Genomic DNA, 18,750 nt, shown 5'->3' with positions numbered 1-18,750 from the left:
ATTTAGTATTTACAAAAACACTTGTGGAAAATTTGATTGATTAAAAATGGCAAGATTTCTCATATAACTTTTTTTTTTTTTTTTTTTAATTTATTTATTTTTCCCCCCAAAGCCCCAGTAGATAGTTGTATGTCATGGCTGCACATCCTTGTAGTTGCTGTATGTGGGACGCGGCCTCAGCATGGCTGGAGAAGCGGTGTGTCGGTGCGCGCCCGGGATCCGAACCCGGGTCGCCAGCAGTGGAGCGCGCTCACTTAACCGCTAAGCCACGGGGCTGGCACTCATATAACTTTTAACATCTGTATCTCAAAGCAAAGCAAGAGCATCATCGCTTTTGAAGCACAGCTAAAAGAAGACTCACTTGACAGCTCACATCCATTCCTGCTTCCAACAGCACCTGGACAACTGCTTTGTGACCATTACGTGCAGCGAGGTGTAGCGGTGTGTGCTTTCGAGTGTTGCAGCTCATTAAGTTAGGGTGTGCGCTGATGATCATTTTGACCACTCTAAGCCGTCCATAGAGTGCTGCCAGGTCCAAAGGTGTTTCTAGCTTGCTGTTCCTGATGGTAGGATCGGTGAGCTCTTCTAGGAGAACAGCAACTACTTCCGAGTGTCCGTACTGAGCTGCACAGTGTAGAGCAGTTTCATTTTCATTGTTCTGTTAAAACAAAGACATAGAATGCAAGTTTTCAGAAATTCAATTAGTTATCAAAATCTAAACAAAGTAACTTAAAACCTGAGATGCTCTGAAAATGTAAGTTTAAGATTTACCTATTTTAATAATGTGCCTAATAGAATTTTTTTTTAATTTTATTTATTTATTTTTCCCCCAAAGTCCCAGTAGATAGTTGTATGTCATAGCTGCACACCCTTCTAGTTGCTGTACATGGGACGCTGCCTCAGCATGGCTGGAGAAGCAGTGCGTCGGTGCCGCCCGGGATGTGAACCCGGGCCGCCAGCAGCAGAGCGCGCACGCTTAACTGCTAAGCCATGGGGCCGGCCCCCTAGAATTTTATATTTGATACAAGTATCTATCATATATTGCATCAAAAACATCACATTTTATCACTTCAATAGGAAAAATCAAACTTTTCCCAATTTCCAAGAGTGATAAATGATTTAGCCATGTTAGTTAGTGGCCCTGCTGGGCCCAGATGGCCAGTGTTATCTGCACTGTGCATCACGCCTGCATAATATTTGTTAATGAGAGAGATTAATAACAATTATAACACACTTTTAACAGACTAGCTTTCCAAAAGATAGCTGAGATAGTAAATTCTTGATAATGAAATATTTACAAGGTTTCCCAAATTAAGTTTCATTTTATCGTCCATAAAAGTATAAATCATTGCTTTTTTTGCAAAGAGAATGAAGACATACTGGTCCTAAGATTAAACAGTATTTTTTTGAAATGTAATTACGGATTGAGAGGCAGACCTTCCCCGGACAAGTCACAAGGAGTGTCACAGTACTACACGTGCAGCTTATAAGTGTTTCAGTTGAAAATCAATGAGATTGTCCTAGAAATTTAGCAGGATAAAAAATGTTAAAACGGAGAAAACTGAACTCAGTTCCAAGGCAGACAGACGTTTTAGACCATTAGGGCAGATGGTGCAGGCAAATGGGTATAGGACTATGTCAGGAGGTGGAAGGGTCAATCAGGAGAAATGTGAACAAGAAATTTTAGTAACAAAAATGCAATGATCCTGAATGAAGGTTCTAGAGACAAGGGAAGCTGCCATCACCAGAGTCATCTTCATGGCTAACACTATGTACCAGGCACAGTTGCATTTCATGTATGTTTACTCACTGAATCCTTGCTCTGAGATAGATACTATTATCATTATTCCCATTTTCCAGATGAGGAAACTGAGGCACTGAGTAGTTGAATAACCAGCCTCCAATTACATAGCCATTTAGTGTTGGAGCAGGATTTGAACCTAGGAAACCTAGAGCCAAAGTCAGTGCTCTTAATACCATCTTCCACACTAACAACTATTACTACTACCATTTGCTGAGTGTCTAAAAACTTTACATACATTGTCTCATTTAACTCTTACAAACAATCCTATAAGACTGGTATTTCATCTCCAATCATGGATGAGGAAACTAAAATACAAAAAGGTTAAATTACATGCCCAGGCAGATACAGGATCTTTTGGAACCCGTATCTGTCAGAATTCAAAACCTTTCATGCTCTTTCCGCTATACCACACTGCCTGCCATGTCTTGCTATATTGTCAAAGAAGAGAAAAGGAAATTAGTGATCTGAAAGCAGAATTTCTATAGATTTTGCCAAAAAGAACACCAACTAAGTGGGAATAGGAAGTAGCTGCTTAGAGAGCTGTTCTGACCAGAACAAAAGGACAAGGAGGGTTCAAACCCAAACAAAATTTAATGTTCCAGAAAGTAACTCAGCCTTGCTCTGGCTGAAGAATGCAGATACGTGAGTTGAGAGTAAGCGAGGATTTGAAAACTTTAAAAAAGGAGTGGCAAGAAAATAATAAGTAAAACAAATTTTTAATGAGCATTAGGAAAGGCTTCTTGCAACTTTACCTTCCAAATAAGTACCAGAAGAGGGTATTTGAAGGCCAAACCCAGAGGAAAAGCCTACTCCTTGGAGACAGTCAACAAAAAGTTAAGATCTGATAGATGGGAAATCCAGCTGGAGGTATTGTTTCTTCCATCATTCCTGTTCTCAGCCGGAATGTGTTACTATCATCTACTCCCTCATAGAGACTGACCACACACAGGTTCACATTCCCTTAGTCTCTTATCTGGCTAAGTTTTAAAAGCCTGATAAGAAAATCAATCTTATTACTTTATACCATGAAAATGTGATATAGAAATATGCCTCCTGACCAAACCAAATTTCCCTTTTCTTGGAAAGAGATTCAATCTCATTTTTCAAAATACAGCACCTTTCTGAGAAAAAGAAAAGTCAATTATGAAATAATGATTCCTCAAAGACCTCTCTACTTTTTCACAGGCCTTAGCCTAGGAAATTATAAGTGCAAAATTGAAGCTATCTATTAACACCAATTAGCATTGTTCAAATATCAAGAAAAATTATTTCAATCATTTCAGACTTACCCAGGAAAAAATGTTCCTAGAGTTTATCCATGACCATCACATTCTTGGATCGTCACATCAGTGAAGACTAGGCCTGTGGTACCTTTATAAAAGGCATGATTGTATACATGTGTCCATACTTACTAGTGATCTAAAGAAAATCTAATTTGAAATAAGTAGACTGTGATGAAGCACTGACTAATAATTGCTAGTATGTCTACACCAAACATTCTTCAATGGTTTTGAATTTTTCTTTTTTTTTCTTTTTGGTGAGGAAGATTGGCCTTGAGCTAACATCTCTTGCCAATCTTCCTCTTTTTGCTGAGGAAGATTGGCTCTGAGCTAACATCTGTGCCCATCTTCCTCTGTTTTGTATGTAGAATGCCACCACAGCATGGCTTGATGAGCAGTGCGTCGGTCCGCCTCCAGAATTCGAACCTGCAAACCCCAGGCCGCCGAAGCAGAGTGCACAAACTTAACCACTACGTGCCACTGGGCCAGCCCCTCGAATTTCTTCTTTTTTACAAAATAGGTGTTCTCTGAAAAATCAGGACACTTCCAGACAATGAATGGCAGAATGACACTGGTTGACAAAAGCTATGTACCAAAGATCTCGCTTCAAAATAAAACTAATGGAAACTATCACACTAGTTGGGCTTGAGTTTTGGTGAATAGCAAGGTAATATACTTAGGATACAAGGCTCCTCTTGTTTTTTTCGTAATATTAAAATAAAGAAAAAAAAAAGAGAAAGATAAGGTGAAAGGGGGTAAAAATGAATATACAGAAAATTTAAGTTGAAAATATCCATAACATCAGAAGAAAGGAAAGAATAAATCAGTTGACAGAAGACAGGAAGGATGTGGCAAGTATGAAAATCATAATCAGGACAGGATCTACTTTGTTTTCAAAATTACATCAAAATTACATTTCAAAATTACATACTGCCCTAAATTGATCACCAATTCTAGGGCAGTATAGAATGGTGAACAGGACCTAGGCTGACGTGCTAACATGCACTTATTAGCAACAGTAAATCACTCAATCTCTCTCAATCTATCTTATCTGTAAAATTAGAATATTACTTTCCCTATAAAGATTGTAGTTTACCTTAGAGTGTAGTTTACAAATTAAAAGAGATAAGATATGGGAAAATGCTTTGTAAATTTTAAATATTAAAATGTAACATAGAATTATTTTTAAAGAAAGCTGTATTAGAAACCAAAGATAACTTTCAGAAAGCAGAATGAAGCCCTGAAAATTATGCATAATTTTAACATCACTCATAGTGGCTATGATGTTAACCATACCAGTTAAGAGGCTTTTGATCAGAAAAACCTGGGTTCAAATCCAGGCGGCATTTCTTAGTAGCTGTGATATCATAGGCAAGTTACTTAATCTCTCTAAGATAGTTTCCCCAAATATAAAGTAGGAACAATAATTAATACCTATCTCATCAGGCCGCTTAGTAAGATAATATAGTTGAAGTTCTTTGCACAATGCAAGGCATATAGTAAACACTCCATAAGTGACAGGAGTTAGGAGTCTAGATCTCAGTTTTAGTCACACAGTAATGTGTGGCCTCAGACGAGTTATTTAGCTTTACTGAGCCTGATTTCTCATTTATAAAATGAGAGTGATCACATCACTTCAGAAGATTGTGAGAATTAATTAAATAACATATTGCAGGTGAAAGAGCTTAGCACAGTGCCTGGCTATCTTATGTCTCAATGAATGTTAGTTCGCATTTTCATTCCTTCCCTCTATTGTTTAAATACATAAAGGTCTATAATTAAATAGTACATTTCTGTCCCATGATTTAGAGGTGTGAAAAAAAATTAAAACTAAAACCAAAAGTTACTTAAAAAATAAAATTCCCACACCAGAAACTTTTAAGAGAAATGACATTGAATGAAAGAACTATGTCAGCACTAAAGGAGTATATACATAATAACAAACAAAAAAATACTGAAAGCATAGTATGAAAAGTCTCAAGAAATTTTCAATTTGTTGCCAACAGAAACCACAACACAATGCAACAGAAGTGAAAAAATAATTTTGAATTCCAATCTCCTTAAAAAGACATTTTTTATATTTTAATTGATCTGTTCAACATCACAGGAAACAAGTATTTGTTTTAAAAACATACCATTATAGTTATATGCCATTAAAATCTTCCACTTTAAATATAAATGAATACTAGGTGTTTTTTCTTATTTTCATGTCACTTACAAAATATTTTGTTTGTAAAACTAACTTCCTCTTGTTTAACCTTGGATTATTTTTCCATTTTACTATTTCAGGTTTGCTTTGGGGCATTCGGACAGTTTTAAGAATAACCACCAGATGGCTCATCCCACAAATGATCTCTAACTTTTGGATTTCTGAGGAACAGAGCAGCATTCTCATAAGTCTCCTTTTAGCATGATATGCTGATAAAGATAGCCATATCTGTCATTTTTTAAAGATTGAATTTATGAGTGTGTTCTCATAAAAATATTCTGTATTTTGTAACCCATAAACATTGAAATTTTTATTGTGATAAATATTAATAAGACACTTTTCTAATTAATAAAACATTTTTCCTGATTCGTTCTTTCTACAACTGCCTTTTGCTGGAAAAAACTACATATTTTTCTTCCTTTGCTTCAGCTAGTGCTAGTGTTACTTTTTATTCTTTAGTCTGAATTTCAGTCAAAAGCCTGCAAAGTCTGTAACCATTTGAACAATATGCTAACTGTCCTTTATTAGATGTGCTTGCCCTACAGTAACCTTACCTGCATTGATATTGGACAACTGCCAACCTGCAGCTTAATGACATGGTTGTAATTCAATTGTTGGACTGCATGCTGGTTTTCAAATGTAGTTTTACAAAATGAGAACAGTAGGGGGCATGCAGAGCTCAAGATGTTTATTCATACTGTATTAGGGGACAATATTTTACTTTCTGGAATCTGTGGTCTTATTTATTTAGAATACTGAGAATGGCCTTCCTTTTTTTTTTTTTTTTTTTTTTTTGGTGAGGAGATCAGCCCTGTGCTAACATCCGCCAATCCTCCTCTTTTTTTGCTGAGGAAGATGGCCCTGGGCTAACATCTGTGCCCATCTTCCTCCACTTTATATGGGACGCCGCCACAGCATGGCTTGCCAAGCAGTGCGTCGGTGCACGCCCGGGATCCGAACCAGCGAACCCCGGGCCGCCGCAGCGGAGCGCGCGCACTTAACCGCTTGCGCCACCGGGCCGGCCCCAGGCATTCCTTTTTTAATATGCCCATTATATGCAATATGGATATTATGTACTTGCAAATATTTTGACTTTATCAGTCAGTATTATACTGCTGCTGTGTTTTACTCAACTTACTCTGGGCATACGTACATATAGATACATAAAGTAAATTTTTACCCTAATATAAGACTAGCAATTGTATACACTGTATTTTGCATTTTGATTCACAAATTGTACTTACTATGAAAGTGCTATGTATGGTAAAGTATTATGCAAATAGTAGCTATCATTATTGTTTTAGCATTTAAAATTTTATTAAGAAAAACTAATTAGCATTACAAATATGAATTCTATTACATCTTTAAATATTCAACAACTATAAAATAAATGCTTGCATAAGGCAGGCAAAAATATTACTACTTCCTTTATGTGGGATTTCCTTGATAAGAAATATCTCTACAAATGCCCAACTTAGTGCCTATTCACCATATACACATGCCAAAGAATTTTTCAAATTTCTCCTTCAGGAAATTCAGCAGTGAAAATAATCAATTTTTCAATGTAGCTTTGCCTTCGGAAAACTCTAGAAAAAGTATAGCATGAGCACACATTTGACAAGTGCACCTGTTCATTGACTCTGGAATGTGACGGTCCATGATGAATAAGAATCTTCACAATTTCCACATCTCCTTTCCAGGCAGCCAAGTGAATAGGAAAATAACCTTTGTTGTCTGCTACATTTGTTGATGCCTCATATTGAAGTAGTTTGAGAACTATGTCCCTAAGAAAGAAAGAAAAAAAAACACAACAGAAAAGAAAACCTGATGAACAACACAGATTTTATTAAACAAATAATTATGACAGTACACTAGATGCTGGATGGCAATTTAGAGTAATCATTCTAAGTACTGAGTACCTAGAATTCTAGGTACTGAGACATAAAATTGGGTTTAAGATTCTGACTATTCCACATTTGGCTATTTTACTTACCTGAAAAACCACCACCACCACACACACACACACACACACACACACACAGCATCGACTAACCAATGAAACTACCTAATAGAATCCATGTAGGCAAAATTTATCTAATTTCATTAACTGAATAAATTAAGTAAAATAACTTAAAAAAATACCTCTTCTCATTTTTTTAAAAAAGGAGTTCTTTCCAGATAGCCCATACCTGAGATTTACGCTAAAGGAAAAGCTAAGGTACAAGCAAACGCCTTGTTTACAAAAAAAAAAGTTATCATACTACCAAGAGACATTTAGGGAGTTTATATACCATTCCTAGAGAATTGGAATATGGAATTGAAGATGCATATGCATACAAAAGAGAAAGTAGACAGCACGGTAGGAAAGGGACCCTGACAAGCTAGCTGCAGTATAAGCTTAAGGTTGAAAAAAAGTTTAATAACTTTTCAGCCATGGCACACAACGTACTTTGAACGCGTGCTGTTCATACTTCTGCACTCCTTCACCTATCTCCTCCAAGTCTAAGAAATGGCTCTGAAGGGAAATTCTAAAGAGGTAATTTCATTTAAGAGACAAGTTCCACCACTGACGCAATTTCCACATATACTCAATAATATATCCTACCTATAGGATTTTGTATACAATCCTCATCAAGTTTTCAAAGTAAAAATTTTGAACTGCAATATTCATCCTTAGGAGCAATTAATTAATAATTATTAGTATGTATTATACTGAACTTTGTGTCAATCAACCACAGTAATTCTAAACAAAAACTGCATGTTTAAGAGGCAAATTCTATTAATTCACTAAGTGAAATCCTAGACAGACAGATATAAAAATACATATATATATACAATTACAATAATTCTAAAATTGTTTCTCATCTATAACAAATCACTACGGTGAGAATAAAGGTAACAGAAAGAGCTAAACTTAAATATTTCATGAAGCCAGGCTCTAAATGCAAGTAACAAATGAGAAAAGTTGGAGGAAGTTTGAATAGAAGTGAGGTCAGAATTCTGACAGCCCACAAGAAAAATAGATATGATAAAATACAAAATTATAGTAAATGGCAAAATACGTTGCCCAGAATGTAGCCTACACTTGCAATGTTGGACTTAATTGATAAATGTATGAAGTCATAATTGAAAGAACCAAGAATATGTTGTAGAAATATTTAGAAAGTTTCAAGGAGACCTAAATTTTCTAATGATAAGACTTCAAAGAAAATAAGAATAAATCTCATTTTAACATTCTTTTTAAAACACCAATATTATAAGATCTGAATTTAGAAGATTAGGATTTGAGTCCCAGCTATGTAAACTACCTAATGATATAACCCTAGAGAAATTATTTAGCCTCATTTTTCTTTTTCTTTTCTGTAGGGGATATTGTAGTAATAATAATGCCTACTAGCAAGACTGGTAAAAGCTTTCAATGAGATCATAGAGGAGAAGCCACTTGCTAAATAATAAAGCACTAGACAAATATTAGATCTTGCCTACCCCTCAATAAGTTGAACCTTTCATCTTATTCAGATTGTGAAAAGTAATAAATGGAAACCTCATTTAAAATGGAGTCAGGGGGCCAGAAGAGAGAACGCTCACGCATGTGCCACTCCACACACACTACAGACTCCAACAGGAAGAGATGATATCTTGCATCTCCAACAAGGAGGGATACTTCTTTGCTACCCCAGCAGAAGGAAGGAAGACGTTCCTCCTTGCTGCAACAGCTCAGCCAATGTGAGACTGCCATAACTCAGCCAATAAAAAGCCACTCTACTTCAAACTCTCTGTTTCCTCCAATAGACTCTTCCTTTATAACAGCCCCTCCCAATTTCCTAAAAGAACCCTTCTCTCCTTTGTTTCTCCGGACTTGCCTGTGGTTTGTCATAGACCACATGTCCCAAGTTGCAATTCTTTGACATGTGTTCCCAAATAAACACATTTCACTGGAAAATAACTGGCTGTTTATTTGTTTTAGGTCAACAAGAAATATCAGCTAATGAACTGGCTGGGCTAAGATTTCTAATGTGAAAATGAAGGGCACAATATGCCATCCCAAAATATGCCTCTTTGGCATAGGATTATTTCGAGCTGGTTATTTTGAGACACTGCAGACATAGGAGAAGCTCTGAAAACTGAGTAGCAGTTACCCTTTTGTAAGGGATATTTACATTTATAAGGGAAGTCTCTATTTGTAAGGGTGTCTCCTTCTCTGTAACAGGAAGAGAGGATGACTGAATCTTTAGCAATTTATCAGTGGAAAAGGCAACAACCTAAATCTGCACACCAACCTTACCTTCGTTTACTATGCTTTTCCTGATAGCCTCCGATAACTGGCTGATCCACCTCCAACACTTTCTTTTGTCTTTAGCTGAAGATGGTATTTAAGATGATGACTTGGGCCATTTTGGGGAGTTATTCAGTTTTCCTGGGTATCTCCCATATATACAGGAGGTATACATGTTATTAAACCTCTGTTTTTCTCCTGTTAATCTGTCTTTTTTATTACAGAGGGGTCTCAGCCAAGAACCTAGAATGGTAGAGGGAAAATTACTTTTCCTCTCCCAAAAAATCATATTTGTGAAATATAAAGTGATGTCTCTAATTAAATAAGTGCCTGTCAGTTTTACTGAATCATAAATAATTAATCAACAAATTGTCATTAATCTTTCTTATGATGTATCCATGTATATCATAAGTAATATGTATTACACAGGCCTTTTTCATCCAGACTCATTATGAACAAATTAAATTTCACGTATATTCTATAATATCTAAACTAAAAGAGTAGTTAACACTAGGATCCCACCAAGTCAGTATTATTATTTTTTATTTTTATTTAAGTTGCACCTTATATCTTCCAGAGGTATCAACAAATGAACATGTTGACTATGCTTGGTTACCTGGCATGAAATATTAAACTATATTGATGAACAATGTCTACAGAAGAGCAAGCAAGAAAAAATCTCTATATCTTAAACATAAAGTGGCATTCTTTCTTATATACAGCATTTGATAAATAAGAAACGCTCTGAAATCCTAAAGTAAATGTGGTTGATGGGATCACAGGAAAAACAATTCCATTTCCCAGGAGCAAAAGAAAATATCAAATTTAATAATAATCCAACTTAAATCATGGCAATATTTTGCAGCTTGAGGCTAATATATGTACATTCAGGTAAATATAAGAATTCTAAAAGTATTCATTTTTGGTATTACATTTAATTTGTTTAATTTTCTGATAGATATAAATACACTTCTGATTAATATGAAATGTCGTTTAAGTTCAGTATATGTTCTGAGCAAAATTTAACTGGGAAGGTTCAACATTCAACTTTCTTTATCTCAATAGCAAGTTTCCCAATAATTAAATCATAACCAAAGACATTTATTTTGTTCTATCTTCCCTTGCTTGTTGGTAGTCCTAAGAACTTTGAAATAAATGTAAATCATCTTCACACAGATGTAGTATTAACAAACTAATGATAATCTCCAATTCCCTAAAGTCCTTTTGATTTTAGACTTTCTTGAAGATTTTACTTCTGCTTAACAGGAATTTAAGTTGCAAATGTGTTTGACATGGTCAAAAGACTTTAGGACAATACTCTCCATTTTCTGACTAAGCTCCTTTATATATTGAATTCATTCCCATAGATTTCTAGATAGACTGAATAAAGGCAAATTTTAACTAGTTAATATTCTTATCCAGGAAAGAAGCAATCAGATCAAAGATATTTCTAGGTTATGCAAAGAGCAACTTCATGGACCAGATTATACAAATTTTTAGAGGGAGTACCCTTCTTTCATTAGAAAGCCTAGAAACAACAAATCAAAAGTATGGCATATTTGTACAGCTTACTATCTGGATTCTAGATCCAATTTGAGATGCAATTTGGATTACTGATAATGGAATCTAGAATCCAAGCATTAAATATTTAAAGAATCAGAAGCAAACATAGAAAATATTTTAACCCCAAACATATCAAAGAACATACATATTTCAAAGATATAGTAACAATTTATTGGTGACATTTTTCAAAATAGCATCCAAGAATCACAAAGTACAATATAATTTAATGAAACTTAACCAGAAAAACAAAAAAAGGAGCAATTTGCTAAGAGAAGGAGAACTGAAATGACATATGAATATACAAGTTTAGTAAAACCTTATAGGGAATGATATTATTTAAAAAGAAAGGATATAAAAAAGAGAGGAGGAAAGGAAGGAAGAAGGAAAAGGAAAGAAGGAAGAGAAAGGGAGGGAAAGAAGAAAGGAAGGAAGAAAGTAAGGAGAGAGAGAGCAAGGAAGGGGAGGAAGGGAAGGAGGGAGGAGGAAGGCTGGAGGCAGGCTGGCTAACTGCTCTTCAGAAGAGAATTAAGAGAATCAAATTTGTAGCAGAAATACATGAGAGAGACAATGAATCATCCATATTTAAAAATAAAAAGAGAAAGAGAAATAGATAGGTCTTTAGCCCATCTATTGAAATAATTTATTTAAAATCATTGCTATTGAATTTTGTTCTTCTGACCATGTTTTTTTTCCATCACTTGAAGGTAATAATTTTCTAATCTATAATTACAAATGACCCAGGAAATCACCAATAGAGTACATTTTCCATTGTGTCCTGTTTTGGCTAAGTGGAGATGAATTGTTCATTATGAAATAACATATTTCAGGTACAAAATGCTCCTCCATTTGTGAATTAACTAGCAGTGGTAAATAAAAGCTCCCCATAAAATGTACAAAATGAGAGCAAACAGGATTAATTTGCAATATGAAGGCTTTAGATTATATGTTGGGGGTAGGGAAAAAGTCTGTGCTCAAAGCAAAAGAATAAACTACAAGACCCTGTAACATTATTTCCAGCTCTGTGATTCCATGAACTTTGGCTTACAAATCATAATGTTTACGGAAACAATCTAGAGCTGATGGATACAACAGCAACAAATATGGAAATGATGTGTTTCCATGCTGACTGCTAAGGCTTGGGAAGAATACAACATAATCAATTGTTCATTACCTATGCTAAGCGAGAAGAGCAAAAGCAAAGAAAAGAAAAATCATTCTTCTCTGGCTCTGAGACATATTCTATGACATTTTTTTCTCCTTCCAATATCTTTTCTTAAGCCAATATTAAAATTAACATTCCAAGTGAACACACTACTTGATAATAAGGGGAGGCAGCCCAGAAATACATAATGTGACAGAGAAAAACCAGCAAGAGTTTAGGAAACTGATGTGCATATAGCCACAAAGGGGAGCTAACGTATTGTTAAAAGCATACACCTGGAACCAGGAGGCTTAGGATCTAGACACAGCCCCACCTTAATATCTAAGTGGCCACTAAGTCACTTACCCAGAATGGCCTTGTTTCTCCAAAATGAAGGAAATGAAGGGGCTAGGATAAAATACATGACCTCTAATTTTAAAAGTCCCTGAATAACTTAAATAATTTAAAATCAAGAAACCTTATACTCTAGGAAAAAATACAAATTTCAGAATTATAGCATCATAGTACAAAACTGAACCACAAATATTACCAAAACAGTATATCATAAAATGTTATAATTGGAAGGAACAATGAAAAATATCCAGCCAGTATATTCAGTACATTGAACTGAGGCCTAGAGAGGTTAATTAAATGGCTCAAGGCCACATAACTAGCAGAGATGGATAGATGGGATAAGAATTTTCCAGCTTTTTTCCAAAGCCTATAGAATGACACTGAGTAAAATCTTTCCAGAAAGTGTTAAAAAGAAAAGCTAAATGAGATCTTCGGAAAAAGCAAAGCAGATACGTATAATTCTCAAAGCATCTGCAATTAAAGAGATCTTAGAAGATATCTAGTCAAATCTCCCATCTCTTTATGATAATCTTAATGATTGCTATTCAATTCACTGAAACTATCTGCACTTTGTACATTCCAACAGAAAACTAAAAATTATGCAGTGGGTCACAGGGAAACATATCTCAATGGTTAGAAGTTCATACGCTGTCATTTATAAACCAATAACATTTACTAAATACTTCACAGAAAATTAAGAAGGGATATGAATGCTAATCCATTTTGTGACAATATTATTTTGAGAAATGCTTATAATGCCAAGCTGAGAGAGAACAAGAAAAGTAGCATATAGCTCAAACGGTCAGGCCCAAGATCTGTCCATTAGATTTAATAGTTTATCTTCCCAATTGGAACTAAGAAATATGGTACCACCTTGAATCCGCAATTAAGATGGCCAAAGAAGCCAGCAGTAAGGTAGGGATCTGGACACATCATTCAGAGGACTTACAACACTTTGTCACTAAACATTAGGTTACCTAGCTAAAACACTGGAAATAAAGTGGTGGTTACAGTTAAACATTCTTTCACTCTCTGTACTATATACTATCACATTATTTGAAACATAATTCCATAGCTTAAAGAAGTTTAAAACCAGAAAGACCATCATGAATGACAAAGAAAAAGCATTTTAGATAAATTTGAAAGATTTTGAAGTGGTTCATACAAGAGTCCATGGCTTCTAATAGCAAGAATCTATTAAGATTTCACTCCTAGTGAATACTGCCATGTTAGGTGAAGACACCAAAAAAGGTAGAGTGGTGTTATTAAGTGGTTTTCCCATTCCCTGCCTAAAACTACACGCGACTAACATGGTCCTGTTACTTCTTTCATTCTCCCCGTGTAATATTTGACTATTTTAGAGCAATTCTCTCAGTTTACAGTCTGCACATAATCATCCTCAGCAACATTCCTACCAAGTTTGTCAGTGTTGCCACTTGGTGCCTCTCCAAATTCATCTAAGCCCAGGGGACTCATGGCAACATGAGACAGGTATCATCAGACATAATTAACTTCGTTACATGTAACTAAATACACAAGGATTCCAGTCCAAATAAATGGCACTTACTTATGTCCATTTAAGGCTGCGTGGTGTAAAGCAGTGTAACCCGAACTGTCTGTGCAGTTCACATTGGGGCCTCGCCAGATGCTGCAAATAAAGCACAAGCGCAGAGTTAACGGTTAAGCAGAATCATGCTTTGAAAAACAAAAAGCTTGACAGTCCTACAGCCAGCAGCATGCTGCATATGAAAATTTTAGTCATGTAGAAAATGACTGCCATCTTTCAAGCATTCCCCTCAGAACAATAACTTCACTTATTTAATGCAGGGAAATTATTAGGGAATATAACTACCTTCAGAAATTATTAGTGAATGTAGGCCCACTGCCATGCACTAAAATTTGGATCTGAAAATTCCCTATTATTTTATATAATTACTTAAATATTGGAAACAATTAACATTCAGCTACTATATTATATACCAAAGAATAAAGATTTATGACACCTGCCTCATCCCTTTCAATGCATTATTAACATTCTTAGATGGCAGTGATTTATATAAGTTATAAGATATTTTTGCATTATGGGAAGAATATAAACTCTTCTTGCTGCTTAAGTCCTACCAAAAAAATATAATAAGTATGTCATACTTGAAAATATAACTAACGATTTGGACTGTTGTAAACCCTAAGAAGATTCTAATAGTTTTGCAGTTATCATTATTTTACTATACAATATATTCTGGAGATAACATGTAACCATATAAAAGAGTCCATTTTATCCTTGATGACTACAATTACAGAAACTATTTTTAGCTTTTAAAAAAATAAGGCATTGAAATACACTTTTCAGAAAGTAGACCAAAAAATGACTTTATCTGATGTACATTATGATACTAAAGCCATCGAAACTAACATCCAATGACAAACTAATTCACGTATTCACAAAATATTTATTGTACATCTATAGTATATCACATATTAAGCTAGGCACTGGGAGTACAAAATCATAATTCAAGGTCATTTTTTACAAGAACAGACTCTAATAGAGAAGATAGAAACATATACTAATAAGTAATTACAAAGTAGTAAGATAACTGAGGTACCAGAGAGCAGACAAGCATTTCTTAGAAGAGAATGAATAGCTATTCCAAAGGAAAGATCAAAACAGACAAACTAAGGTGGGACAAGGAAAATGAGTAGAATGCACTTATTCGATAGTTAATTAAAAGGACAAATCAATAAGATGCAGGGACCAATTGAAGCAAGGAAGAAGTACTAGTCTAGAATGACTCAGCTTTCAGGCTTAGATGGCAAGAAGGAAAATGACAACATTAACTAAGATGTGAAAAAAGGAACAAATCTGCTTGGGGGAGGACAATGCAGATGGAGAGCAAACAACTGACTTCAGGTTTGGAGATACTGAATTTTAAGTATCTGACATACACATAAGAAAGACTATCCAGAAGACTATGAAAATATATAGTTAGAAGCATGGCTCTGAAGTTAGACTACCTGAGTTCAAAACCTGTCTCCGTTACTTGCTGGGGGTAGCCCTGGATGAGGTATTTAACCTATCTGAACTTCAATTCCTCATCTACAAAATAGAGATGATAATAATAGTACTACCTTATACTGCTGTTGTGAGGATCAAATAAATCAATACCTATAAAGCTCTTAGAGCATTACTAGAACACAGTACTATAATGTATTGTATTTGTTAGAACACAGTTCAACGAATTGTTAGAACAAATTATTAAATAGAAGGTAAAACCATGGGAGTGCCTGATATCAGACACTATAAGAGGGAGGCCACTGGGCTAAAATACCTCAGTGGAAAATATATATATGGGGCAAGGTGAAACCTTCTCTTAAAGCTTGATATTAGTCAAAATCCATCAATCCCTCGTGAAAAAAGAAAATCAAAATCAAACAAGGCAATTCAAAGTCTGAAAACCTCCCACATATCACTGAAACTTTCAGAGAACCTATAAGAAAGTATCTATTGAGAAAAAGAAAAATTAGATAAATGAAGGACAGATAATTAACATTATTTAAGGGTCCAGCAGAGGGAAAAGTTTATATGAAGGACATTGAAAGTTATGCAGGAGTAGAAATAAAACCAAGCAAAAGCATTATACAATTTAACACAGGAAACTATTCCAAAAAGAAATGGAGAGATCAAGTTAGATGAGAATTTAACAATTTATTTGGGAATTAAGAAGATAATGAGGAGACTAATGTACAAATTTAATTCTAAGATTTTAACTTTATTTTGCTCTTAACTTTATTTCAATCAAATAGTTTATTTTATTTAATGGTATCTTACCTTCCGAGAATAAAAAAGGTGACAGGTAAACCAGGAAAGTGATAAAACGTGCATGTTTTACAATTTCATTAGATTGTTAGTTTTTTTGTTTTGTTTTGTTTTGTTTGTTTATTGATTTTTTTTTTAAGATTTTATTTATTTATTTTTTCCCCCCAAAGCCCCAGTAGATAGTTGTATGTCATAGCTACACATCCTTCTAGTTGCTGTATGTGGGACTCGGCCTCAGTATGGCAGGAGAAGCAGTGCCTCGGTGCGTGCCCAGGATCCGAACCCGGGCCACCAGCAGCGGAGCGTGCGCACTTAACTGCCAAGCCACGGGCCGACCCTAATTGATGTGTTAATAGTTTTTAGCATTGTGAAATTTGGGGTTATACATTTTTGTTTGTCCACCACCATATATATGTCTCCCTTCACCCCTTGTGCCGACCCCCCACCTTCCTTGCCCCTGGTAACCACAATACAGTTTTCTCTGTCCATGTGTTGGTTTATATTCCACATATGAGTGAGATAATACAGTGTTTGTCTTTCTCTTTCTGACTTATTTCACTTAACATAATACCCTCCAGGTCCATCCCTGTTGTTGCAAATGGGACGATTTTGTCTTTTTTTATGGCTGAGTAGTATTCCATTGTATATATATACCACATCTTCTTGATCCAATCATCAGTTGAGGGACACTCAGGTTGCTTCCACTTCTTGGCTATGGTGAATAATGCTGAAATGAACATAGGGGTGCATAAGCCTCTTTGAATTGTTGATTTCAGGTTCGTTGGATAGATTCCCAGTAGTGGGATGGCTGGGTCATGGGCATCTCTATTTCTAATTCTTTGAGGAATCTCCATACCGTTTTCCATACAGGCTGCACCAGTTTGCGTTCCCACCAGCTGTGTATGAGGGTTCCTGTTTCTCCACATCCTCTCCAACACTTGTGGTTTTTTGTCTTGGTGATTATAGCCATTCTAACGGGCGTGAGGTGATATCTTAGTGTTGTTTTGATTTGCATTTCCCTGATGATTAGTGATGTTGAACATCTTTTCATGTGCCTCTTGGCCATCTGTATATCTTCTTTGGAGAAGTCTCTGTTCATTTCCTCTGCCCATTTTTTGATCGGGTTGTTTGTTTTATTGTTGTTCAGTTGTGTGAGTTCTTTGTATATTATGGAGATCAACCCCTTGTCAGATGTATGTTTTGCAAATATTCTCTCTCAGCTGGTGGGTTGTCTGTTCATCTTGATTCTGGTTTTGTTTGTCTTGTAGAAGCTCTTTAATCTGATAAAGTGCCACTTGCTTATTTTTTCTTTAGTTTCCCTAGTCTGGGTAGGCATGTCCTATGAAAAGACTCCTTTATGACCAATGTCAAATAGTGTGTTGCCTATATTTTCTTCTATGAGTTTTATAGTTTAGGTCTCACCTTCAGGTCTTTGATCCATTTTGAGTTAATTTTTGTGAATGGCGATAGCAGATAGTCCACTTTCATAGATTGTTAGGTTTTTAACATTCTTTTTAAAAACATCAATCCTTGAAGCATTTTCAATTTCCTATTACATTCTTAGAATTTTTGTACTTTTGTTCCTCCTGCTAAACTCATCCAGTCCTGCCCTGTTGATTTCCACCCCTGTGCCTTTAATCATACCCTTCTACTAACCTATGATAGATTTTCTAACCAATCGTATCTCACCATTCCTCCAAAACCAGATCAAGACTCACCTACTCCAATAAACCTTTCTCTAAACACTCAATACAACAGGTATTTAATAAACATGTGCTAAGTTATATAAATAAAAATAATTAAAGAACTTTTTTCTTTGTTTGAGGAAGATCTGCCCTGAGCCAACATCCATGCCAATCCTTCTCTTTTTGCTGAGGAAGACCGGACCTGAGCTAACATCTATTGCCAATCCTCCTCCTTTTTTTTTCCTTTTTCTCCCCAAAGCCCCAGTAGATAGTTGTATGTCATAGTTGCACATCCTTCTAGTTGCTGTATGTGGGACGCTGCCTCAGCACGGCTGGACAAGCGGTGCGTCGGTGAGCAGCCAGGATCCGAACCCAGGCTGCCAGTAGCGGAGCACGTGCACTTAACTGCTAAGCCATGGGGCCAGCCCCCTAAAGAATTATTTTTAATGAATAAATAAGCCATAGGTAAAACAGATATGTTAAAACAAACACAATTTACTCATTTAAAATAACCTATGAAATCATAAAAAATAATCCACAAGAGGCAAAAGGAAAAAAAAAGCAGAAAAAAGGAACAACGAATAGATGGGACAAATAGAAAGCAGACAGTAAGATGGCAGATTT

General features: G+C 35.5%; 1 protein-coding gene across 1 annotated transcript in view; it reads right to left on the bottom strand.

Annotated features, from left to right (window-relative positions):
• Nucleotides 1-18,750, bottom strand: part of LOC106803129 (ankyrin repeat and sterile alpha motif domain-containing protein 1B) — a 762,921-nt gene that overhangs the window by 603,130 nt on the left and 141,041 nt on the right. The window contains exons 2-4 of the mRNA XM_087449060.1: nt 14,195-14,275; nt 6,921-7,077; nt 362-658 (exon numbers count right to left, since the gene is read on the bottom strand). Of these exons, the coding sequence (XP_087305186.1) occupies nt 362-658; nt 6,921-7,077; nt 14,195-14,275 (535 nt within the window). The remainder of the gene's footprint in view (nt 1-361; nt 659-6,920; nt 7,078-14,194; nt 14,276-18,750) is intronic.

Source organism: Ceratotherium simum, chromosome 25, assembly GCF_057802395.1.
Source record: "Ceratotherium simum simum isolate JZ-2026a chromosome 25, ASM5780239v1, whole genome shotgun sequence".
Lineage (NCBI taxonomy): Eukaryota > Metazoa > Chordata > Mammalia > Perissodactyla > Rhinocerotidae > Ceratotherium > Ceratotherium simum.
Note: the sequence above shows the minus strand (reverse complement) of the source record. Positions and strands in the feature narration are given on the sequence as shown.